Here is a 23,411-nt window from a genome sequence, read left to right on the forward strand (position 1 = left end):
CAACTCCGATTTCTGGTCTATAGTATTGTATTGACACGGGAAGGGCCAAGTCTGGGTGTGTGCCGGAAGCTTCCATCATTTCATCCGTCCCCGGGTTTCCATGTGTAACATACTATGCATACTTTCTTTGAGCGCTAGACATCGGATGGCAGAAAAAAGGGAAAGCGAATGGTTGGCTTGAGGTTGGTTCCTCTAATACCCTCCTTCTCCTTTCTCTCATGTGGTACGTGGGGGGAAGAACGGAGGAGTGGTCTGGATGAACTGCAGCTGAACGGGGGGGTTGATGGGACATGCCACCAATCTCGAGGGGGAAACTTGGATACGATTATACTACTGTTATTAGTGCCGGCGCTTCGATTGGCCGAACCACCGATCAGGATCAACGCCAACAGCTGCAGGGTGCTAGAGATGATGCAAGGCTAGAGTTTTTTTTTTTTATCCCACTCCTGTCCCTTTTTTCTCCTTTTTTTTTTCCCTTTCAGTGTACTATGGCAAAAAAAAAAAATGGGTTCCGGCACCACCGGCCCCCAAAAAAGATATGCTTGTCAAGCTCGTGTTCAGCCTGTGTGTTCGTTTAAACCTCCACCCTCATCGGTCAGCACGCTAATGGAGCGCTTACCGCCGCCGGTTCGTTCATCCATAACACAGCAGGTAGGTACAGAAAAAAAAATATTGATGCATCCAATGCCTACAGTCAGTTATCCCTTGCATGAAGAATTTTCTCGCATACCTACGTACCTACCTAGTCCTCATGAGGGAGAATATGGAAGCGAACTTGCCTCGGCGCGGGGTCTTTTTTTGATTTTTGTTGAACTACCCTTTTGAGAGCTGTGATTGGATAAATTGGCATATAGCACAGTACGCACCGGGGGGTCATGATGCATCGTGTGTTTCCTTTTGCTTCTTGTTTATTATTTTTGCAGTCCTTTATCCTTTTTTTCCCCCCATTTCTGCAAACCAGAATCACCTACGTTCCCTTCAGCCCCGGGATGCGGGACCTATATGTCGTCGGCATTTCACAGCAGGAAAGTGGTGAAACCCTTTCAAGTATCACAAAGGTCTCCATGACGAGTCGTGACTCTAACTTGAAAATGATTGGGAGAGATAAAGGAAGGGCAGAAAAGGAGGATGTACTCTTCCTTTTTTCCCGGTTGACGATATCCTGTCTGAACATGGTGCCACCCCCATATCGTAGTATCGGCGGGCGACACTTGCTCCCCCCGCTCATCCGCTCCGGGGGCATTCCCCGGGGAGGGTCTCGAGGGACCATTATGCTACTCTAGCCTAGAGTACTTTGAAAACCAATGATGTTTTACCCCCTTTGTTTATATCTGTTTCTTTTTCTTTCCTATTCGCTATATGGCACAAGGTGGGGTTTGTTGGTTGCCGGTACCGAAATAAATTTGTGCGGTGGCGGTTTTTTCTTTTTCTTTTTTTTTAGGAACACAAAACAGTTCCCCTAAACAAAAATGCATTGAATTGTCCCAGATTGACTACGTCCGAACGGCAACCTCCGACCATAGCCCCGAGGAGTCCCGATGCCGGGACCGTTTTCTACAAGTTAGTCAAAAACGAAGGGGAGAATGTGCAGGGAAATGACCTGCATACTTTTTTTTTTTTATCTTCCCTTCCTTGCCATGCATGGCGGCTATCCCTAATGACGATATCTCCAAAAAGTCACTATCTACATCTGTGACTGGTGATTGGACGATGCCACACGGAGGGGACTAAAGTAAGAGTGTTACATGCATGTCAACACCCTGATAATTACGAGGTCGGAAAAAAAATAAGAAAATAATGGTAACGCTCCGCTTTCAAGTGGAGGGTGCAAGCTGCAAGATGCACCAGAGCCTTGGTTCATTGTAAACTCGTGAGGCAAAACTCCCAATATTCCCAACAAGCAGCAAGATAGGTAGAAACTACTATTTACAGTTAAGCACTATGTATAATGATATAACCCACTGGTCCAGAGCCAATGCTACATCCGAACCCTCCATTTATCTTCTATGGTTTGCCCGTTTTCCTTTCATTTCTTGGTTTGGGAGACCGATCGACCAAGAAAGAGAGAGAGAGAAAAAAAAGGAAGGAGGCCCAGAGAGACATCGGCGGTGAGGCCGGCGGGACGCCAAACCATTGGTGCCATGTCTAGACCAGTTTACCATCCTTTCTTTTTTTTTTTTTTTTTTCAATTCCCACCTGACTAAAAAAAAATAAAGCTGGGAGCTTAGGCGAAGATCTAACTTTTTTGTGTGCCAAGGTACCAATTTTTTGCTACTTTACTTGCATACAGCACCTTATTCGTACCTTTTGCCTACCCGCCTGCCTGTCTGGCTTGTCTGGATTAGCGTTGCGTTCAGACGCAGAAAAAAGATTGCAGCTGACGTCGCACGAGCAAAATAAGCACGGCCTCGAATCTCGTAAGTTATCATGTCGCTGAGAAAAAAAAAAAAAAAAAAAGATCAAGTGATAGGAGTTACAACTCCGGGGAAAAGGGATAGGATTGTAGATACGAAATCAAGTGCGGGTAAAATCCACAGGTTTTCATCGGGAAGATCTGAATACCGGAAACCAAAGTAATCCGACCACGGAGTAATGTAGATTTTGATCAATGGCTGTACTAATATTGCAGTAGTGCCGTAGAGATCATTCACACACAAAAACAAACATGCTCGCTAATTGGGCCACTGGCATGCAAAAAGGGAGCAAAACAAAGCACATGGTGTTACCTGACGACGCCATCGCATGCATGGCGGAACGGGAAAACGATGGCGTGCAAGGCATTGTAGGATTGGACGCCTCACCACTTCCACAGCATGCCAGCCGTACCAGGCTTGCAGGTTAAACCAGGCACCAATCCCTAGGAACAAAAGTTGCTTTTTTCTTTAGTACTTTTTTTTTTTTTTTTTTTTTTTTTTTTTTTTTTGGCAAACAAAAACGCGTCGCGTTCAAAGTACAGTAAGTCATGTACTAGGTCTAGACTGGATGGATGGGATGTACCTATTATTAATAGCACGGGCTTGTTTTCAGGAGGAATAGCTGTGTTTGTCTGTATCAAGGTTAAGGAGAGACTACGGAGTATCCGTAGGTAGGTAGGTATTGTAGGGTTGGTAGTTGGTAGGTAAAGTACCGATCAACCCGTTGAGCTGAGAAAGCAACCTTTCAGCTGCGGCTCCAAACCCCCCCAAATAAGATCGACAACAATCACAGCCAAAAGCAACATCAAGCGACCTAAAAGATGGTATGGTTAGGCATGGTTAAGCTTGTCGGCGTCGGCGGCTTTGTCCTACTCTACTTGTGACAAAAGTTGACAAGGTTGCTTCTTTGTTTTCCAATTCCTCGACGTGTAGGTACTACGTATACTCACTCCGTAATGTGGATGTGGATGTTGGGTTCCGCATAAACGTCTAATCCCAATCTGGGCCTGGGGCTAGGGAAATGGAAGATTCCATCAAAGGAGAGGGCGCTGGAGCCACAATCGAGAGATGATCTCCCCCCTCCCAAAGATGAATTGCTTAGTGGTATGGCATCATTTGGCGTGGTAATGAACCAAAACTAATATGCCAAGTCATAAATAAAAATGCAGAGAGATGAAAGCGTTTGCGTCAGAGGTCAGAGCCAACCTAGTGGTGGCATTTTTCTAAAAGCCCAAATTCAATATTTACGAGATGAATAACTAGAAAATTCAAGACATGCAGCGTGAAGGCAACAAAAGATCGGATGAAAGAGCAAGGATTAGGGCCTTACAGGTTGCAGACCCTTGATGGAGTCTAGTGGCCCACGTTCTTCTGTCGTGGTCCACGTCCTGGTAGGGTCCTTTTATTTTATTAGCATTTTTTTGTCTGTTTCTACCTATGGGCGGGCGGTTTTGTTTTCTCTTGTTATCTTTTCGGCTTTGGTGGCAATTTATCCCATCAAGGAAGAAGTCTGGTGCAAATTGCAATTTAATTAATAATGTACATCATCCCTTTCACCTCAAGTTGTTGACAAGCATCTCTGCCCAAGCCGGCTGATTAGGAAAAAGTTGGCATGTTGCAGGGCAGTGATCGGCTTTGTTGTTTTGAAGCGTCCCGTCCAAGTGATGATCGATGGATGGCACCTTACCAAACAGAGACCGTCTGATGCAGAGAATACGAATCATGTAATCGACTGGAACATCTGAGAGGACAAGGAAAAAAAAAAAGACACGAGCGAAACGGATGGAGCCAACCAAGTCACACATCCTCGACAAATGCCCGTCCAGTCTCCCAAATGTCCACACCTACTACCACTAAAAACAAACTCTCCGCTCCATTCAACGTCGTATGTAGATACTGAAGCTATTTAGGCGAGGTAGACCGTAGGACGGTGAATTTTTCGGCGGCTGAAGTAAGCGTTGCTGCTGTCATGCACCTTCAAAAAAATACCAACAAATACCTTATTGTAGTAAATACTACCTTGACACACTGGTTGGCTCACCGATCAATTGCTATCTTGGGCAGGCGGTAAGTTCGGGAAGCTGGTACGTGTTTGCATTTCCACCTCAAGAACAAGAAGTAAAGTAGAAAGAAAGCCTCTTTTCTTCTTGTTGCTTGTGTTTCTCATTCTTTGCGTTCCTACGGTAAATAGGTAAACCAGGAAGCATAAAATGCAATTGATTGCTTTGTACACGCGACGTATATTAACATGTAGGAAATTTGAAAATTATACCTATCTAATTTATATGCACCAAGCACCTAATTAATGTTAAGTAAGTTAATCCAGTGACAAAATATCGTTTACTGTATAGCACGGTACGTAAAATGCACATGCGTCACTTTCAAATCCCCGGTGGCTTGGCAAGCACCTAGGTAAGCGTGCTTCTTGTCAAACGGCACGGACTCAGGGGCAGAATGGCATGGAGCCTCACGTCGTTGAACCGTCCCTGCCGACCTAGCGGGAAAAAAACGCTCGCCGGACGATTACAGCTCCACAACTAAAAATTTCAGGTGAATGGTCTGGTTTTCAATAGCCTGAGAAGTTTGTACGAGTTGTTACGTAGAATTCGGGACTTGGAATGCTTGATCAGCGTAGCATTTGGTCAAAGACTTTGTCAAGCAAGAGAATAAGTTTCCAAAATCCTCTACATGGCGCGTTCGAAAAACAAAAAAAACAAACAAATATGCAATCTATCCGGCAGCTTTCTCCATCACTCCTTTTTCTTCTGCTCCGTGTACTGCACTCCCCCCCACTATCCCTGCACATCACTCAGTTTTGCCTTATTACTACGTGTGTACGGTACCACGTAAGGTGGTTGGCTTTTCTGTTTGTGTATTGTTTGGATTTCAATGCATGACCCGCCGGGAGGTGGGCAGGCTACCCTCGAGTTTGTTCGGGGTGCAGCGGAGCGAAATCGCGACAACGTGAATCTCCTTGGTCCAATCATAGGCCAGCTCAGGTCCTGGGGAAACGAACGTGGTGGACATTTGCTTGATAATGCGAGATGGGGTGGGGAATTCCAACAGAGGGGCGTAGTGAGGCGATGTGTTTTGGGAGTACTTTTGGTATGGCTGAGACGTTCATATCCGGTACAGGTACCAGTCAAACCATGGTCCGGGCTACCTGAGCGTTAGTCCACCCAAGGAACAAGATGCCATTTTCAAAATAATCGATGTTCCACCCAAGTGTGGTGCCAACAAGGGGGAGCCCTCCAAGTAACCCCGGCTGGCCCCAATCCCGATCAGAGAGAAAGAGAGGGAAGACCAAAAAAACCAAAAAAAAAAAAAAAACTCTGTAGTCTGCCCGCCAACAGGCAGCGAACTGACCTGCAAGTGCGTGCGCTGATTGTTAGCGTCGCCCGCCGGCCGTCAAGCCCATCTGGGAGGGGTGTGCCCTGTAATTTATCGTGTTTCTGGGTGCAACGCGCGGGCTGGGATATTATTTTTCTCTGGGGCGGCTTTTCCTCCCTCCCGAGATTTCAAAGGTTGCGCCGTAGCATTCTTTGTACCGTACATCGCTGCAAGGAAACGAAAGAAAGAAAGAGACAGACAGCGAAAAGAGAGGGGAAAAGGCCCGAGGGAGACAAGACCCTGGCCAATCAAGCAATTACTCGCCCCAGTACAACTGTGGGTATTCCCAAGCAAAGTTGAACCCTTCCGTGGCAGAATTTCCGTTTGGTGAGAACATCACCTTCTGGAGCTTTTCATCTCAACTTCCGCTTCCAGCAATTTGACCGGCTTCCTGGTGTCTCCTTTCCTTTCTGCCCCTCTCCTCATCCTTCCACTGCCCTTGCCCCTATTCCCGTCTCTTCCTTCCTGCCCATCGTTCACGCTTTTTTTTATTCTATTTTTATTTTTATTTTGGCAAATCGACAATTGGATTTCAGCATCATACGTTAGTTGCTTTCAGTGTCTGTTTTGTTGTCTTTCGTTTTTTTACCGCTCCGTTCCTTGAGTGTCTTGCTGTCTTTTGGTTTTTTTTTTGTTTTCTTTTTTTTCCCTGCCTCTTTTATCTGGTCTCTTTTCTTCCCCTTTGGGCCTCTTTGATGGTTGGTGGTCCGCAGGCCGCCCGACGTGCATTTCTAGGTACACTTTCCGTGCCGTGTTTCTGTCTCGGGACATTCAATCTACTGTCCGATCCGATCAAAAGTCCTCTCTGCCTACTCCGTCCGAATCCATCTCGACATCTTGCCACCACAGGCTCTGCAGCAGCATCTTTGCGTACTGTAACGTACCTGCGCTCGTCCCGAGTTCGTCGTTCTTATCTGTTTTCACCATCGAAGATCGAATCAGAATCCCACGCGTCCCGAGCCTCTTTTCACTACTGCCTCCCGTAGCGTGGCAATATCGAACTACGATTCCAGGAAGGAAACAAAAGTCGGCGTAGCAACAGACGGCTTCACATGGGTCAACGTTCACGGTAAAAGTGAGCAGCTCCCTGGACACCAAACACTCGTTAATTTCATCTTCCCCAGCTGGCCGCAGGCGTCCCTTTTACGTTTTTCTCGTTTTAAACATTCATTTCTCGCTTTGAATTTGAAGACCCGCTATTTTGTATGCTGAGGGCTACTGCATCATAACATCGCCTAACTGCCTGCGTTTTTCTTTGCCTGGCCGGTCAACTTTGTTTTAAATCACCTTGCTTGTTTGTTTCCCCGGCGAGAGAATCCCTGACGACTTCATCATTGGCTTTTTATAATTGGCAAGTTAAACCCGGCTGGAGGCGTCAGAGAGCCTATTAATGTACTGCCCTGACTCGCAAATCTTGTCCTGGCACATCGCCTACGTCTTGTCAATACTCAAAAGCCTGTCCGTGACTCTCCTGCTAACCAAGTTTCGTGGTGCCAACAGCCTTGCGTTCCCTGAATTCCCGATTCTCTTCCACTCGAAGGGAAACTCGCCGCTCGTTTCTACTTATCAAATCCCGATTTATACAAACCGGGTAACCTCTGTCTTTGCCTACAATACTCTGCGTTCAACCAGGCACTTGTGTGTCCCGCTATGGCTGCCTTGGTGCAATCATATCCTCAGCAGTCCGGATCTATCACGATGCTTCACACACGCCCTGGTTCGGCGTCAGCGATACAAGGACAGAACCAACCGTATGGAGGGAATCAGCCGCAACGAAACAGCTACTATGGAGGGTCAGGTGGCCAAGCAGTCTATCGGATGAATCCTGGGCCGACACAGCCGTATGCGTTCACCAACACCCCGACGCTGCACTCTAATAACCAGTGGCAACATCCTGCAGCATACAGGACCGCTTCCTCTCCCGCGGTCCCTACAATGCGGGCGTTCAGCGGCTCTGGTTCTCAACAACGTGGTCGGTATCCTGGTAGTGTGTCAATGACCAACCTACCCAGCAGTTCTTATGTCGAATATGGCGCTGGCTCAAGAGATGATTCCAGCCTGCCTGCTGTCGGCGGTCGAAGGCATCCTTCGGCTCCAAGACCTCAATCGGCTCATCTTATCGGCGCTACGACAGCGACTGCAACCCAGGTGACCTTTACACAGGCGACTCCGGTCCGACTGTCCCCCGAACGTTATAGGAGGCCGACCCCCCGAATTGTGGACGTTCCTGCCGGAGCTGCAGGTCGACAACAACTACCTCCTCCACAGTTTGGCGACCCGAGGCTTGCTGTCCCAAGGAGCAGAACGCCGTCGAACACCAACAGACCGAACAGTTTCTATAACTCGACGACGGCTGCCTCGACAGATGACTTCCAGCTGTATCGCCAGCAGCTTCCGGACGAGCAAAAGCGTCTCAGACGCCGCAGCATGCCTGCATTGGACTCGGCCGAATACCGTCGACCCTTTACCCCACAAGGTGCCGGTCAGTCGGGAGAAACGACTGGGCAGAAGGGTGGTGATATTTTCCAGTCACAGAGCCGTTTGGCTCCTCCATATGGCGGCAAAGCCAACAGCGCCAGTCTGCCTTCGAGCAATGGCAGTAGCGAAAGCTTGACATCAAACCGTAGCAATTCTTCCCATCCGTCGGTGAGTTGTGCCGTCCCATCAAAGCCTTGATCTCCCATGCTTGGCACCCGTCGCTCCTTCATTACATTTATCCTTGCCACATTTCATGCATTGTCCAATGAAACATGGGGGCTGTCAAAAGACCTCAGCAGTGTGCCATTCGCTAACAAAACGCTCGCCTTCCTCATCTGTCAGTCAGCCAACCGCAACCCCGGCACCCCCACAGCCAACCCCGCCGGGTCTAACACCTCTGCCGCCGATCAATCAGCCAACTCGGATTCCCTTAGGGTTGTCGCCATCCCCCCTCGAGGTTCTTCATCCGATGCATCAAAGACGGTCAATAATCCGTCTCCGTTGTCCAAGCCGGTGACGATGGATTCAGAGTCGGACGCTGCCGCCATCGATGCGAAGGGCGATGCTTCGATCCGACCGGTTTCCAAAAACGAGTCGCCCGCTCAGGCTCAGACGGGCGATAGCCCGGCAGTTCAGAGATTGGCCGCCATTAGCAAGAATACGGGGAAATCCAAAAGCAAAACATCGCGCCTCCGACGCGCATTCTCGTTTGGCAGCGCTGCCGACTTCAAGAAGGCCGCCGATGAACACGAAGCCAACCAGGCTGCCCAGACTAGTACTCCTCCAACAAAACTACAGAAGGAACCTCCATCAAATCCCGTGTACGATGCCGAACAGGCCAGGATTGCTCAGCAGCAAGAGGAGGCGGGTATCGGAAACAACATCTATGCAGGTGCCAAAATCTTTTCCAGCTCGACCGACAACCTTTCAATCTCTTCCACGGCGTCATCAGCTTCGATTATGATCCGCAAGATGGGACGCGGAATGAAAAAGGGAGGCCGCTCTCTTGTAGGACTTTTCCGACCCAAGTCTATCATTGGCGCACCCATGACGGACTCGAGGGTTCCTGAAGCTAGCCAAGCCGAGGTCTCGATGATCACTGCAGAGGCAGAGAGGGAGAAGGTCAATGTGACGGCCAATCCCCGCGACCAGGCCGGTGGAGGCGTTGGTTTCCCACGATTAGAGCGAAATTCAATTGATGCATCCAAAGTTGACGGGCTGACACCTGACCATCTTGGTGTTTCGATTGGCGACCAGCCTAGCTCGCGCAGGAGCATCATCGGCGGCGATAAGGAGCGTGCCGAGGCGCTCGCAGCTGTGCGCACTAAGGGAATTCTCAAACGTAAGCCATTTGATTCAGATACTTACAAGCTTTGCACATTGTTGCTAACAATCATGATTCGACAGGCCGAGGCTCTCCCAGTCCGCCCCGGGGTAATGGTTTGCCTGGTGTCCCGCCGATGAGCGACTCGCCAAACTCCAGCGCACCGAGCACGCCTAATGACGATGTACAAGCACACAAGCGGGCGGGGTCGGTAGCGATCGGAAGCGAAGATTATTTCATGACTGCACTGCGGCTCCGCCAGGACACTAAGAGTGCTCCAGTGACTCCTCAAGGTGCCACACCCACTAGCACGTTGAGGAGAAACGCAACTTTCAGCCCGCGCATCGTATTTTACGACACATGGCCACCTCAAGAGTACGACCGCCGCGGAGAGATTGCTACATGCAATCGCCTCACGCCTATGCTGGCTCAACAAATTAAGGAGGAGCTTAACTCCTTCAAGATGGTAAGAAATTTTCAAGCTATTGAACAAAAGATCAAGACTTGGAACAATTTACTAACCATTCATCAACTTTTAGGAGATGGAGGTTCATGAGAACTCAAAGATCTACACGCACTTCTTCTGATGATACACTCCTCGGAGATACGATGACACATTAACGTGGCAGCCTATTTTCGTTTCGCGCGGGGGAATAGTTCTTTTTATGGCGTCCCCTGTGTTGTATTTGCACATGTTACATTTTCATGGCGTTTACTTTCTGGACAGCATAGTATGGTGTCAGGGCGTCTTTTCTTTGTCGAGGTAATCTGTCTCACCACCTGAGGTGTCGAGTTGGCTTCAGACAGCCACACAGCTGAGGCTGGGCAGATATTGCCCCCGCTACGTATAGTCGACAGACAACCTGGCAGGTGATGAGAGTTTGGAGGAAAGCTCGAGGGCTCTTGCGATGCCCCTGGATGAGCACCAATGGGGTGAGTGACGTTGGCACTTCGGCAAGGAACTCCCTTATCGTGGTGGGCAACAGCGGGGGCGGTCCTCTGTTTGTCATACATTGCTGGTTCAAGGACAGCATTTTCGGTGGCTTGTTAAAATTCTGGGCATAGTTTGGTCTTTTGTTTTTCAATTTCCTATTATCTTTGTTCATACTTATTTCTCGAGTGGCAGTCTCGGATTCCTTTTGCTTTTTGCAAGCATCCTAATTTTTCATTCTGTTTTTCCGTACATCGGTGCAGCAAGCGAGCGCATTGGGGGTTTAGAAGAGTCATGTGTGTGTGTGTGTGTGTGTGTGTGTGTGTGTGTGTGTGTGTGTTTGTTCGTGGCCATCAAGCAATTCGGAAATCAACTCCAATATTCTTCGAAGGATTCTCAGTAGCTGTTTTGCGATTTTGTTTATCCTTGTTATCTCTTTTGTTTCCAGTTTCTTGCATCGTTTGTATTGCGAGCAAGCCCACAATTCCAGAAAGAGAAACGATTTTTTTTTATTCCTTTCCTTTTAAATATAGTCTAGCGATGGAGACGACTAAAATAGACCAGATTGTTTGCGATGAAGGCTCCGGTCTACTCACAAATTGGTGATCTACTGTGCAGGAGGATACTACCAACCTCCTAACCTTGTACGATGATTTGCATACCCCAATTGTGTGATAAGCGCTACACTACAGGGATATTGGGTAAAGTATCCACCAAAGTCAGAAAAATTGCGCAAGGGTTGCCAAGCCTCAGATTATCTGGGTTCCTTGTGTTGCCCGGGCGGCGATGTCATCAATTTTGATAAGACGGACCGGGAATGACACTGGGGCTATCGCGTAATCTTCTCCCGACATTCCCCACCCCCTACTCTTTTTTCCCAACCGAGGTAGGATCGGACTGTCAGGACTGAATCGAAAGAAGCCTGCCATCCAGTTTTGCCAATATCAATTACTTGGGTTGTTGCTTACAAGATTCAGAAGGGTTTAGGGTGGACTGGCCTCCTTTATGCGCGAGTTTAGCCAGTCGACATCGGACCGCTGTAGCCGCAAGCAAGGTACGGGGCTGATCTTTTTCTTTGTCTACCTTACTTGCCTGGGGAGTTGAATTTACCCACAGGGACGCCGCCTGCATGAGCAGATCTAATAAGAATGAAACACAGATCTTCTAGCCAGGACCTTGAACCGAGGTGAAATCCGATGCTTCGTAGTTGGTTTTGCGACCCTTGCCCGGATTATACCGTAGATGGGATATCGCTTCTAGATATATTCGGCATTTTGAGCTGTCCTATTACGTCATTTCACAGCTGCGACCCATTGGAGTTGTTCTCTTAATTAGAACTGAGTTGGTTTGGTTCATGTCGTTACACCAACGCCCCACGTTCAAAGGAAGAAGCCAATGAAAAATGACTCGGCTCATGCAGCCTTGTAACTTGGCATCTAAACTTCTTGTACAATCTTTTGTGTTATTTTTTTTTTTTTTTTTTTTTTTTTTTTTTTTTTTTTTTTTTTTTTTTTTTTTTTTTTTTTTTTGGTTCATAATTCCTTTTTTCTTTCGCATGCGGCTGAAACCCCACCAGCGCACGGCTACATCACACCTTACCTCTCTCTACCTGGCTTGCCCAGACCAGGTACCTTCATCCTGGTATATTTGAATATCGTATGTAAATTTTCAGCCTCGTTCCATAAAACAAAGACTCGTCATGCATATGGAATACCACTCAAAAGCCTGATTTAAATATTCGGAACCCTGACCGTCAAAGTGGCGCAGCTACTCTTCCGCCTTGCGGTCCGGCGCTGTCCGGCCCCGAGATTTTTGTTTTTGACCAGGAAAATGAGCACAACAGCTGCCGTCACCAGTATGGCCGGGTCCGAGTCCAATGGCGCGAGCCCCGGGTTCAAGCCAAAGCTTCACGGTCGCGCATTTTATGAGAGCATCGGAAGCCCCAAGTTTGTCGTGGCACCTATGGTGGATCAGTCCGAATTCGTAAGTTGAACTTGGTGGTCCGGGAAGCTTAGCAAGACAAAGCGGATGGCATGCTTGCCTTGCTCATGTACTCCAGTCTCACTTTTTTCTGACTGTTTCTACTGTTCTAGGCTTGGCGAATGCTCACCCGCTCCTTCATGCCAGAGTCGCAACGATCCACGGTCTTGGGATACACCCCTATGTTCCACGCCCGCCTATTCGGCGAGAACCCTTCCTACCGAGACTCCCACTTCCAACCGATGCGTAAAGATCCCACCTCACCAGACGATCAGCCAACCCCATGGCTTGACGGCAACCCCGCCATAGACCGACCCCTATTCGTACAATTTTGCGCAAACGACCCGTCCGCGCTGCTGGAAGCGGCCAAGCATGTTGCCCCGTACTGCGATGCCGTCGATCTCAACCTGGGATGTCCACAAGGAATCGCAAGGAAGGGCCACTACGGCGCTTTTCTTCAGGAAGATCAGGAACTGATACACAAGCTGATCCGGCAGCTGCACGACGGGCTGTCTATTCCCGTAACGGCAAAGATTCGCATCCTCGACACCCCAGAGGCGACGCTGGCCTATGCGCGCAATGTGCTCGACGCCGGGGCCAGCATTCTCACGGTCCACGGGCGCAGGAGGGAGCAAAAGGGCCACCTGACGGGCGTGGCGGACTGGAGCGCCATCCGCCACCTGCGCGAGAATCTCCCACCCGAGACGGTCATCTTTGCCAACGGCAACATCCTGCAGCGCGGCGATCTGGAGCGGTGTCTCGAGGCCACGGGTGCCGACGCCGTCATGTCGGCCGAGGGCAACTTGAGCGACCCGACGCTCTTCGCACCCGAGCCACCGGTCGGGGAGGAAGGGAGGGAGTACTGGCGCGGCAGGGATGGCCTCGGCGGTTTCCGCGTGGATGCCGTGATGCGCCGTTACCTGGACATCCTGCATAGATACGTCGAGGACAAGGAGCCGCCAGCGCGCAGGCCATTGTTCATCGTGGGCGAGGACGAGACGTGGATCAGCCAGCCCTTGGAGACACAAGCGGCCCCGCAGGCCGCCAGCCAGGGAGGCGAGACGGAAGAAGCCCCTGTGGATGCGGAAGAAGACGAAGACGGTCAGCCGGCTCGCAAGAAGCGGAGGAAGAATCACAAGAAGAAGATGGGGGCGACCGAGACTGGGATTGGCAAGAAGGACAAGAATCCATCCCCCAACTACATCGCGGTCAAGGCGCACCTGTTCCACATGCTGCGTCACTTTATCACAAAGCACACGGACGTACGGGATGCGGTGGCTAGGAGTAGACTCGGCGAGGGCCACATCAACTACCTAGAGCGCATCCTGGACATGGTCGAACGCAAGGTGGCGCAGGGTATGATTGAGTACGAGCGCACCGAAGGCAGGAGCTTCGAGGACGAGCCCTTGACCAGGATAGCGATCAAACCACAACCTCAGGTGGAGACCAAGGACTCGGGCGTCGATTCTACCGCCCCTGCAGAGGCCGCCAACGGCCAATCGGGAAAACCGGCGGCCGGCCATGCTGTCGACCCCGAGGACGATCCGGAAAGCTCCTTCGCAACGGTCAAGAAGTGCAGGCGTCCCTGGTGGGTCGTCCAGCCGATCGTGCGGCCGCTGCCGTTGGAGGCGGCGGCCAAGGGCGCCGTCACTATGAAGAAGACGAAAGAGAACAAAGCCGGCAGCAATGGCAAGCAGGAAGATGTGACTCGGAAAAGACCACACCCTGCCACCGAGAGCACAGTTGAGGCTTTGGATAAAGAGACCACCTTCCCTACTAGTGATTTGGTTTCAGGATAGAGTAGTGGGAAGACACAACGTCAAGCTTTCACCAAAAGAGTGAATATATATAACTCGGCTCCAAAAAATTACATTAAAAGTTAATACTATATGCATTGCGTCCCCATTACGATGTTCATATCCAACCAAATCGCCGTGTATATCGATCGTCACTCGTCGAAGAGGGTTTTGAGAACAGCCAAGCCATCGTAGTGTTTGACGCGAGGAGAGCGTTTCAAGGTTTATCATGTTTCTTTTTTCTTCCCTTCCAGACCAAGGCTCACCACAACCCAGTCCAGGTTATTCCTCACCAAAGAGCGAGGCCCGATCCCGCCACAAGGGCTGCCAATCCAGGCAGCACCAAGTTCCCCCTCACTGCGCTGGCGGCTCCGGTCGAGGCCGGAGACGAGGCGCTCGTGGTAGCAGCACCGGCCGGAGCGGACGTGCCGGTCGTCTGGGCGGCCGCCGTGCCTGATGACGAAGAAGTGCTAGTAGAGCTGCCCGTCGGAGCAGCCGTGGACGAGGCCGACGAGGAAGATGATGACGATGACGATGACGATGACGACACCTTGAGGCTCACACCGCACATCTTCTCTACATCGGCCACGCTGGGCTTGTCAAACGGTCTGTTGTGCTCAAACGGCCCGCAGGACTCCCATATCCTCTCGATGTGGTCTTTATATTCCGGACAAAAATAAGTTGGAAGAGTGTTAGCAGAGTCCAATACATTTTTTTGGGTCATCCACCCGGGGTAGTGTACCCCCTTTTTGTTCCCCGGGGTGGGGGGGGGAGAGAGTCGATTGAGGACAAAACTTACCGAGGACATGTTGTGTCGCGACCTCGTTGATGTTTGAGCACTCCTTGGCCTCGCAGCAATACATGTCGTTGCGCATCTTCTCCTGGTTGCAGTGGCATGCCGGATCGTTTGTGCACGAGCCGGGCACGAAGCTCTTGTAGAAGCACTTGTTCTGTTTGCAAAGGTGGAAAAAGGGTTGTTTTAGTTGGAAAGTTTGTATAGAATGCTTTTTGTGATTCTAGAGATTTAGGGAGGAGGATTTTTGTTTTACTTACGACGCAGGTGGTGACGACGTTGTCCTTGTCCAGCTCCTCCTGGGTCTTTTGCGCTGCCGTCATGGCCACGACGCTGCCCAGCAGGGCGATTGCGTATGTGGAAGTTCGCACCATCTTTTGCAACTTTTTTTTTTTTTTGATATCTCTAATTTGATTTCTTTTGAGAACCTGCAATGGGGATATATTTGCAAAAGAACGTTGGAGCTGATTCAAATGAATTATATATAAAAAGAAAAAAAAAAGCTTTGTATAAGGCTAGCAAAACGTACTACAGACTGTCGATCAGGGGTGAAAGGGAACAGAGGCTTGAAGAAGACTGAGAACTAACTAAATCGCTCCTGCTTTATATCCTCCCTACCTTTTCCAGTAATACGATGGGTGAGATTTTCCACGAATTTTTTTTTTTTTTTGTTACTTTCACCTCCCTTGTATCTTGGCATTTGTGGATTCTCTCAGATCTGCTTCTATTCGCCTTTTCGCTGCAGCCTGAACACAGTGAGACAAATCTCGTATCCGTCGCGGCGGTTCTTTGCTGTGCCGCTTTGTTGAAATAAACACAAGCCCCCTGCCAAGCAACGGCGCGTTTCCAAATGAGGAAAATCTGTCAGCCTTTTATTTCTCTCACCGTGTTCTCGATCCATCGTTTTTGCCCATAAAAAAAAACAATGACAGATATAAACGTGGGGTTGTAGAGGACCCTGCATTTACAGAACAGGGACTCATTCATATCGTCGTACGAAGGAACTACTTGCAGTCACATTTGATTTGCTTCCGGGCGCGAAAGGGTACCTTTTGAATTTTTGAGCAGACGGGTTTACTGAGGATGAGGATGCCAGCAAGGAGGAACAAGATAAAGGGCATCTTTTTGCATGGTTGCGTCCGTCACAGGCATGTCGGCGATCACGACCCCATTCTAATTGTGGCTTGTTCGAGACAGCCAAGAACTTAGATTTAGAACATTGCAATACATGTTCTCATATTAGTTTATATCTATCTATATACTATATATATATACGAAATGCTTGACGGTCCTCGTGCGTCTAAAGCCATGAAAAAAACAACAGTTCATCTTTACTTTTAATCATCAAATTCAAGTCAGAACAATCGACCCCGCTTCCTAAAACATTGAGGCTGCCAGTGTAGCCAAGGCCACAGAGATCGGGATCCAGGCGGCCACCTTGAGAGTTCCGGCGCCACCATCGGCCACAATGGCTGCCATACCCCTTTGGCTGGTCTCGTCAATACTGCAGACCGTCCTGCACTTCCCGTCGCTTAGCCCCTCGGTAGACTCCGAGTCCATGGGGCCACCAGAGTTACCATTATCACTTCCTCTTCCGTTGTTACTCGTATGGTCCCGTGGTCGCATTCTGCTGCTAGTCCCGGCGCTGGTCTGGTTGAAGACCATCTCGAGCCATTTGATCTGCATGCGAGCCTCTTTGCCAACGTCCATCAGGCCGGTCCAATCACCACCGTCGCTCCATGAGTTAAGATTGATGCGGCTAGCATCGCGAGGCGTTTGAAACGAGATTGAGGCAACCTGCCGTTCGTCGACATACCAAGTTGTCCTGTATGGTGTCCAATCGAGCCTGTGGACCGACCACTGAGTCCAGTCCACAGGAGCTGAGGCGTTGACGTTGGATTCCGGGATGGCCTGGGTGTCGTTTCCAACCTTGACATAGGACGGCTGGTTGGTGTACATGATCTTGTCTGTGGGGTCCTTGGTCAAGATCTCAATGTCGGCCTCCTGGACGTCTGCATAGTCCTTGGCGCTGCGGTAGGTGAAGATGGCTGTGCACGCACCCGGGGCTCCCGTGGTGCGAGCCAACATGCGCATCGACACAAACCTGTATCGATTCGAGTTGGATTCAATTTCCGACGCCGACTGGAAGTCCTCGTTACGAGCTGTGCGCATTGTCAAGTACGTATCGCTATCAGCATCCGTGTCGTTGTTCTTCTCGATGAAGAGGTTTGTTGGAGAGTTGACCATCAGAATCGCAGCATCTCCTCCCACAGATGCGCTGTTGTTCCAAGTCATGATCGACCAGTCGTCGGTGAAGGTCGATGTGTTAAAGTATCCGCTCGTTATTGAAGCGTTGGAAGCCGCCTGAGCGGAGCTGCTTGGAACGTCAGGTATTCCGGATCCGACATATTGCGACAGAGATCGGAAGTCATAGAAGCGGTGGCTGGTATAAAAAGCTGAATTGCTGCCGTTGGTGAGGTAACACCCACACTTGGAGTAGTTCACCAAGGGCAGGTTGGAGGCAACAGCACCGTGGATGGAAGAGAGTAGCAGGAGAATGCTCGAGGCAGAGCCTGTGACTGTTCGCAAATTCATGGTAGGTAATATCTCAAGCAGGTTCGCTATGCGTGCGATGAGCTTGAGAAGATGCTGATCTATGTGGAGGTTAAGGGAATATACCAAGATTATATGTAAAAAAATATGAACAGATTTCTGGTAGAGCCTGCTACTAACAGATGCTGAAGAATAGAAAGAGGGGCAGACTAGAGAAAAAAAAAAGGGGGTAGGTGAGAAGATAGAGAGGCTGGCAAAAATTGACGTCGGTCGGTGACGAATACCATCACGAGGGTTGGAGGGAGTACAACAAATACCTCCGAGGGTTATATATCGCCGAGAGAGTTTGACCTAGCCCGCCGACGGAATGGGCAATAGTCTGGGCGTGTTAGGTTAGCAACATCTCTGGCCTTTTCGCCCTACACGAGGCCCTCCAAATGCGCTCATCGAAGCTCCAGATCGATCAAAGCTCCAAAGGGAGGCAACGCCTAGACCAAGATGTTTTCCGCGGGATTTAGCTAGTGGCAGCAAGCACAGCCCCTAACTTAAACAGTGCAGCACAAACGCCACCACCGCTGGCACAACACAACAACGCATTCCGTTGCCGCGCAGCTGAGCAATTTTGGGGTGGCCAGCCACTATCGCCCCTAGCCAACGGATGTGTTTACCCGGGTTGCTTGATAGGTAGAGGAAGAACAGACAAAGTTGCAACAAGCATCATGCGACTTTGATCACGGTAGATCGTATCGAGACCACTGCCAAGGTTTTTCTTTGTCTCTGTAAGGCTGGGATTTATCTCAGCGTAAAGAGTAAAACTTGTATCGAAACAAAATAGCACATCCATCTTGGACCTCCTGTTCCAGATCTGAATATCTAGGTTGCTTGGCAAAGAGGATCGAGAGGGAATTTACGAGAGAGAAAGAACATGGGATGTTATAGAGCTGGGCTGATAAATGCGTTCCTTTAATTTTGGTGCCGGGACTTTTGAGCATATTGGAAGGAATGAGAAGGAGATTCAGCAGTGAAATGTGACGTGATCGGTTTTTAATTTCGGGTGAGGCAGTAATTACTTCGTACCTGCCTTGCCTACCTAAACTTGCTACATTAGGTTAGGGTATTCGGTACCTTCCGCAAGCAAACTACTGTACTGTTTTTGTTGTATTTCGTTGGTAAATACCTGGACAAGTTGGGAGCAGGAAGGCACTGTCATGTGACTGGTCATCTCATAGACGAATCAGATCAACCGATGAAAGTGGGTACGACACTCCACCGGCCCGTCGAGTCGCTGATCGGCGCATGGGGTTCGTCGCCGTCTTCGATTCCTTTGCAACTCTTTGCGACCACAATCAATTCCTACCAACTCAACCCACAATCTCGTCATCGCCAAAGCATCCACCAATCCCTAACGCAAACTCTTAATCAAAGCGTGGGATCACATACATATAAACACGCGCAATATACACATACATAGCTATACTACTAGTATCGTAAGGCCCAGCCATGGTCGTGTCTCCAACAAGTTTCCATTTGAGTACACTTTTGGATCCTCCAGGACCCTCCATCTCTCTTTCAAGAGGGCTCACCGCGGATACTGAACAATGAATTAGTCTAGAGGCACCCGGAAGAATTGTTTTGTATTCATTGAGATCGATATGGCGACTACACCCGCACAATCTACCTCAGATACCGCCACAGGCACGGTCGCAACAGTCGATCAAGTTGGCATACCTCAGTCCGACCACGATGATCTTGGCAAGGGCGAGTCTGGGAACCAAACCAGTTTGTCACCACAAGGCTCTGAGAATGAGCGCTTGGATGACGCCAAGGAGCCTGCTGTCACAGAAACCGTGGATCCCTCTGGCTCTACCGATTCTACTGCAAAGGTCGATGCATCGTCTTCTTCCCCCGCCGCTCCGCCACACGACGAACCTGAATCAGACAGCACAGAGGCCAGCAAGGAGCCTACTGCGGAGGATGATGCCACTTCGTCACAACCTCCAGGCGACTCGCAACCGCAACCGCAGCCGCAACTACCCAATGAACCCCTCCCAGAAGCTGAAGACGATGGCTGGACCTATCAATGGGACCCAACGCACCAAGCATACTACTTCCTCAATCGATTTACTGGCCAAACCACCTGGGAAAATCCTCGTCAGACCGTAGCCGTAGCCTCTTCCTCGACTGCTGATACGACGCCAGCCCCTCCGCCCCTGCCTACTGTTGCCGGAGGGTACAACCCAGCCATACACGGAGACTATGACAACTGGGTTGCAGAACAAAAAAAGGCAGGCCAGCTGCCGGGGGATGACGATGCTGCCGAAAATGTGCACTTGTCTGATCCGGCAGCGGCAGCACTGTATGCTTCTGGCGCTCAGTTCAACCGCTTGACAGGCCAGTACCAACGACCAGACGTTGGTCCTGAGAATCACAGCGATGATGCCAAGTCACGGCGACAGATGAGTGCCTTTTTTGACGTTGATGCAGCGGCAAATTCACACGATGGCCGCAGCCTGAAGGCTGAAAGAGCTGGGAAGCGTCTGACTAAAGGCGAGCTGAAGCACTTCAAGGAGAAGAGGAAAGCCAGGAAAGAAGAGAAGCGGAGGGCTTGGTTGCGTGATTGAGATGATGTGGAAGAAGCTTGCCGCTATTACGGTCTCGCTTTGAACATGTTGAATCCGCTGAGCCTCAATTTTTGGCTACCCATTCTCGATCTAGGATAGAAATATTTGATAATTATATATCTGGGAGGGGAAGCTGAAAGACCCGCATCCCATAGGCCACAATAGAGTGCAATTCGAAAGCCTTCATGTGTTCAAGATACCTCCAGCGATCCAATGGCGTTCAGACTGGATGTGAACAACAATGATTCAAAGACATATGAGCATGAGTTTTTGGTGCAGCCTTGTGCCATGACTTTTGGTACTGATATAAACCCCTCAATATTAGAAACGCCATACTGACATGCCTCTATTCTGGACCATATATATATATATATATCATTCATCTTCGTCATCTTCATCAAATGCCATCTCGAGATGCACACTCTCATCATCACTGTCGCTGCCATCCCCGGCGGATGCTTTGACCTGCTCCTGCACTGGTATCGCGGCCTCGGGCTCCTTGCCCTTGTCCTGCCTCTTGGCGGGAATCTCGGACTCTACCTCAACGCTCTTGCGCTTGAGCACCAGAGGCACGAATGGCGCCTCGTTTGATTTCTTCTCGTCCACGGCCGGGCTGTCCACCTCCATCTCGATGCTCTGCAGATGTTGAGCAAACCCAACAGGCTCTGCGGCCGACGCCTCAATCTGCAATTGGTTCTGGACGGCCATGTCGTCATCGTCGTCGTTCACGACCGTCACCGTCGAGACCCTAGCCGGCGCCGCCTCGTCTTCATCTTCCACATCGCTCTCTGTTCCCCCTCCACGTCGCTCCTGCCCAGCCGCCAGCACGCTGCCAAAGTGGTGCGGCTTGGTGCGTAGGTTGCTCCTCAGCAGCTCCACGCCGGCGTCGTGCGGGTGCTGCCGGGCCAGGAACGGATACGTGTTTGCAAACAGCCGCCCGCTCCTGTCCATGTACGGGTGCAGCACGCCCGCGAGCATGGCCGCCTTGTCGCGCGAGAGGATCGCCGTGCGGTCCAGCAGCGCGCGGTCGGCCTTTTTGAGGTGGTGCTGCGGGAGGTGCGACAGCGCGGCCTCCAGCAGGGCCCGCGCCGCCGAGAGCAGGGGCTCGTCGACCGCGGCGCCTTGCCTTTGCTGTTGGGTCGCGGTGGAGTCCTTGTCCTTGTTGGGTAGGAAGAGGTCGGCGTTCGCCTGGATGCTCCCCTTGCCCGCGCCTGCCTTGGCGCCGTTGTTGCCGTTGCCCTGCCGGCTGTCCTCGATGGGCTTCTGTTCCGGCGCGAAACCGGCTGCGGCGAGCAGGTCGTGGCAGCAGCTCTGGATGACCGGGCCCAGGGTGTCGACGGAGATTTTGGGCAAGGATGGACCGCAGATGAGAAGAATCTCGCGGATCAGGGTAAATGTGACTTGACGGGTGGCAGAAAGCTTAGGGTTCAAGGCGTGGGCGCGCACGGCCTGGTCGAGTATCGAAGAGCTCAGGGGTATCGAGCTCTTTCCCAAACGCTGCACCAGTAGGAGCTGGAGCTGAAGCGCTGAAACGTGGAGATGTGGGAGCACACTCCAGAGTTCGTCGCGCTCCTCTCGCCCAATGCCAGGGTTCAGCTGCGTGCCGAGATCGCGCTCGTGGCTGCTGGGTGTCGGGGCATTCACCAGCAAAACCCTTGAAGTGAGGTCGGTGAGTGCAGCAACTGGCAGCACGACGGTGGACTTGGTAGGCGTCCGTATAGCCTCCGAGACTGAAGCCAAGAGACCTAGTAGCCTTTGTGCTCCACAACTCAGACCTGACCAGGTGGGTAGCTCTTCGGCCAACTTTCCGCCTCCTTCTGGCTCGCCATCCGTGGAGACGTTGCGCGACGAACGTCCCATCGATGGCTCCCAGGACTCATTCACGGCTCGGAAAACCTGGTCCGCCGTGGCGTGGGAGTCCTTGATCCATACCGCGAGAAGGTTGGCCCACTCCTCCGGGTGCGTGTTCTTGGGTGCTGTGTTGTGCAGAAGTACGGCGAGACGCCTCGAAGCCTGCTGCAGGCTTGAAGGTACCACCACCGGGTCCGAAGAGGTAGGGGCCAGGTACAGCCGAATGACAGACTTTATCTGTGAGTTGAAAGGGCGCAGAGTCGTTGGGTACAGAGGCACCAGGGCACCAAACGCGCTGATGATGGTTTCGACAAAATCCAGGGGCGCCTTGGGGGACTTTGATGTGGGCGATGACTTCAGTATCTGAAGACAGGCGTTTGCAAAGTTTGGAATTGTGGGCGTGGCGATTTCCCTGACCAGAGTCGGATACTCATGGAGAAGAGTGTATATCCTCACCAGAGTAACCACACACAGTTCTTTTGCAGACACAGGGTCCGGTTTCTAGACAGTCAAGTTAGCAAAGCAGATCCACACAAGGAAGAGAGGGCTTTTTTCCTTCCTCTTTTTTTTTTCTTTCACTTGCTCTACTCACCTGAAGCATAGACAATAATCCCCGAACCCAGGGCTCGGCAGCCCTCAAGCATTCCCATCCTCCAGCGTCCACAACCGACTTTACCAGAGCCATTCCAGCAAAACGACTCGCTGGCGTCTTGCCGTTCAACAGGGTGGTAATATGTGTCTTGAGCTTATGCACAAGCATCGCCGTCTCGTTCCCGCCATCCTTGGGTTTTTGCTCAACAGGCGCCGACAAGGCACGGCCAGAGTGGATGACATGCTGAACAAGACTGGGACAGACATTGAGGAGATCATCAGCGGGTGTTGATTTGAGCTTGCGACACACGACGCGAATGTCGGAATTGGCAGCCATGGCGCAACCTCTAGCTAAACAGAAAGCCACAGGGGCACAGGCTTATATTCCAAGGTTTGCGAGGCTGGGTGAGCTTGAGGAGAGACGATTAGGTGGTTTCCAAAGACAAGCATTTAAGTATGCCCCTATCAGAAGCCCAGCCGACTTTTTCTTTTCACTCTTTCTAAACGGGAAATTTATGATTTCCGTGTTGAGATTGGTACCAGTAAACATGAATTATGAAATAAATATGAAAATAAGAAAAAGAAAAAAAAGAAGAAGAAAAAAGTATCACCGCTCGAAATTTTGGCGTTGTCTCCACTCTATGTCCCTTGGCGATTGCTTGCGCAGCCCGCAGTTGAAGATCACCGCT

At 50.6% G+C, this 23,411-nt stretch overlaps 7 protein-coding genes across 7 annotated transcripts; 3 read left to right on the top strand and 4 right to left on the bottom strand.

Annotated features, from left to right (window-relative positions):
* Positions 1-134: 134 nt before the first annotated feature.
* Positions 135-637, bottom strand: PgNI_04584 (uncharacterized protein; the record flags this gene model as incomplete). The annotated part of the gene is made up of 2 exons (XM_031124629.1): positions 135-419; positions 620-637. The coding sequence occupies 2 exons, from the start codon at positions 635-637 to the stop codon at positions 135-137; spliced, it is 303 nt and encodes a 100-aa protein (XP_030983504.1).
* Positions 638-5,988: 5,351 nt separating this feature from the next.
* On the top strand, positions 5,989-10,873 carry PgNI_04585 (uncharacterized protein). The gene is made up of 5 exons (XM_031124630.1): positions 5,989-7,155; positions 7,305-8,450; positions 8,625-9,624; positions 9,690-10,072; positions 10,146-10,873. The coding sequence occupies exons 2-5, from the start codon at positions 7,455-7,457 to the stop codon at positions 10,191-10,193; spliced, it is 2,427 nt and encodes an 808-aa protein (XP_030983505.1). The 5' UTR covers positions 5,989-7,155; positions 7,305-7,454; the 3' UTR covers positions 10,194-10,873.
* A 1,253-nt stretch (positions 10,874-12,126) lies between these two features.
* PgNI_04586 (uncharacterized protein) lies at positions 12,127-14,374 on the top strand. The gene is made up of 2 exons (XM_031124631.1): positions 12,127-12,520; positions 12,631-14,374. Exons 1-2 carry the CDS (start codon positions 12,368-12,370, stop codon positions 14,314-14,316), a joined length of 1,839 nt encoding a protein of 612 aa, XP_030983502.1. The 5' UTR covers positions 12,127-12,367; the 3' UTR covers positions 14,317-14,374.
* On the bottom strand, positions 14,343-15,713 carry PgNI_04587 (uncharacterized protein). Its single transcript, XM_031124632.1, has 3 exons — positions 15,367-15,713; positions 15,113-15,263; positions 14,343-14,970 (listed from the first exon to the last, which is right to left on the bottom strand). The coding sequence occupies exons 1-3, from the start codon at positions 15,478-15,480 to the stop codon at positions 14,603-14,605; spliced, it is 633 nt and encodes a 210-aa protein (XP_030983503.1). The 5' UTR covers positions 15,481-15,713; the 3' UTR covers positions 14,343-14,602.
* A 770-nt stretch (positions 15,714-16,483) lies between these two features.
* PgNI_04588 (uncharacterized protein) lies at positions 16,484-17,701 on the bottom strand (the record flags this gene model as incomplete). The annotated part of the gene is made up of 1 exon (XM_031124633.1): positions 16,484-17,701. The coding sequence occupies one exon, from the start codon at positions 17,699-17,701 to the stop codon at positions 16,484-16,486; it is 1,218 nt and encodes a 405-aa protein (XP_030983510.1).
* Positions 17,702-19,014: 1,313 nt separating this feature from the next.
* On the bottom strand, positions 19,015-23,270 carry PgNI_04589 (uncharacterized protein). The gene is made up of 2 exons (XM_031124634.1): positions 22,724-23,270; positions 19,015-22,632 (listed from the first exon to the last, which is right to left on the bottom strand). The coding sequence occupies exons 1-2, from the start codon at positions 23,057-23,059 to the stop codon at positions 20,656-20,658; spliced, it is 2,313 nt and encodes a 770-aa protein (XP_030983511.1). The 5' UTR covers positions 23,060-23,270; the 3' UTR covers positions 19,015-20,655.
* Positions 19,312-20,280, top strand: PgNI_04590 (uncharacterized protein; the record flags this gene model as incomplete). Its single annotated transcript, XM_031124635.1, has 1 exon — positions 19,312-20,280. One exon carries the CDS (start codon positions 19,312-19,314, stop codon positions 20,278-20,280), a length of 969 nt encoding a protein of 322 aa, XP_030984716.1.
* Positions 23,271-23,411: the final 141 nt, after the last annotated feature.

Source organism: Pyricularia grisea (genome assembly GCF_004355905.1).
Source record: "Pyricularia grisea strain NI907 chromosome Unknown Pyricularia_grisea_NI907_Scaffold_2, whole genome shotgun sequence".
Taxonomy (NCBI): domain Eukaryota; kingdom Fungi; phylum Ascomycota; class Sordariomycetes; order Magnaporthales; family Pyriculariaceae; genus Pyricularia; species Pyricularia grisea.

Coding starts and splice junctions, on each gene's coding strand:
- PgNI_04585 (XM_031124630.1), top strand. CDS start 7,455: ATGGCTGCCTTGGTGCAATCATATCCTCAGCAGTCCGGATCTATCACG. Junction 8,451..8,624: donor GCAATTCTTCCCATCCGTCG/GTGAGTTGTGCC, acceptor CTCATCTGTCAG/TCAGCCAACCGCAACCCCGG. Junction 10,073..10,145: donor AGCTTAACTCCTTCAAGATG/GTAAGAAATTTT, acceptor ATCAACTTTTAG/GAGATGGAGGTTCATGAGAA.
- PgNI_04586 (XM_031124631.1), top strand. CDS start 12,368: ATGAGCACAACAGCTGCCGTCACCAGTATGGCCGGGTCCGAGTCCAAT. Junction 12,521..12,630: donor TGGTGGATCAGTCCGAATTC/GTAAGTTGAACT, acceptor CTACTGTTCTAG/GCTTGGCGAATGCTCACCCG.
- PgNI_04587 (XM_031124632.1), bottom strand. CDS start 15,480: ATGGTGCGAACTTCCACATACGCAATCGCCCTGCTGGGCAGCGTCGTG. Junction 15,264..15,366: donor ACGTCGTCACCACCTGCGTC/GTAAGTAAAACA, acceptor CTTTGCAAACAG/AACAAGTGCTTCTACAAGAG. Junction 14,971..15,112: donor CGCGACACAACATGTCCTCG/GTAAGTTTTGTC, acceptor CGGAATATAAAG/ACCACATCGAGAGGATATGG.
- PgNI_04589 (XM_031124634.1), bottom strand. CDS start 23,059: ATGGCTGCCAATTCCGACATTCGCGTCGTGTGTCGCAAGCTCAAATCA. Junction 22,633..22,723: donor GATTATTGTCTATGCTTCAG/GTGAGTAGAGCA, acceptor TTGACTGTCTAG/AAACCGGACCCTGTGTCTGC.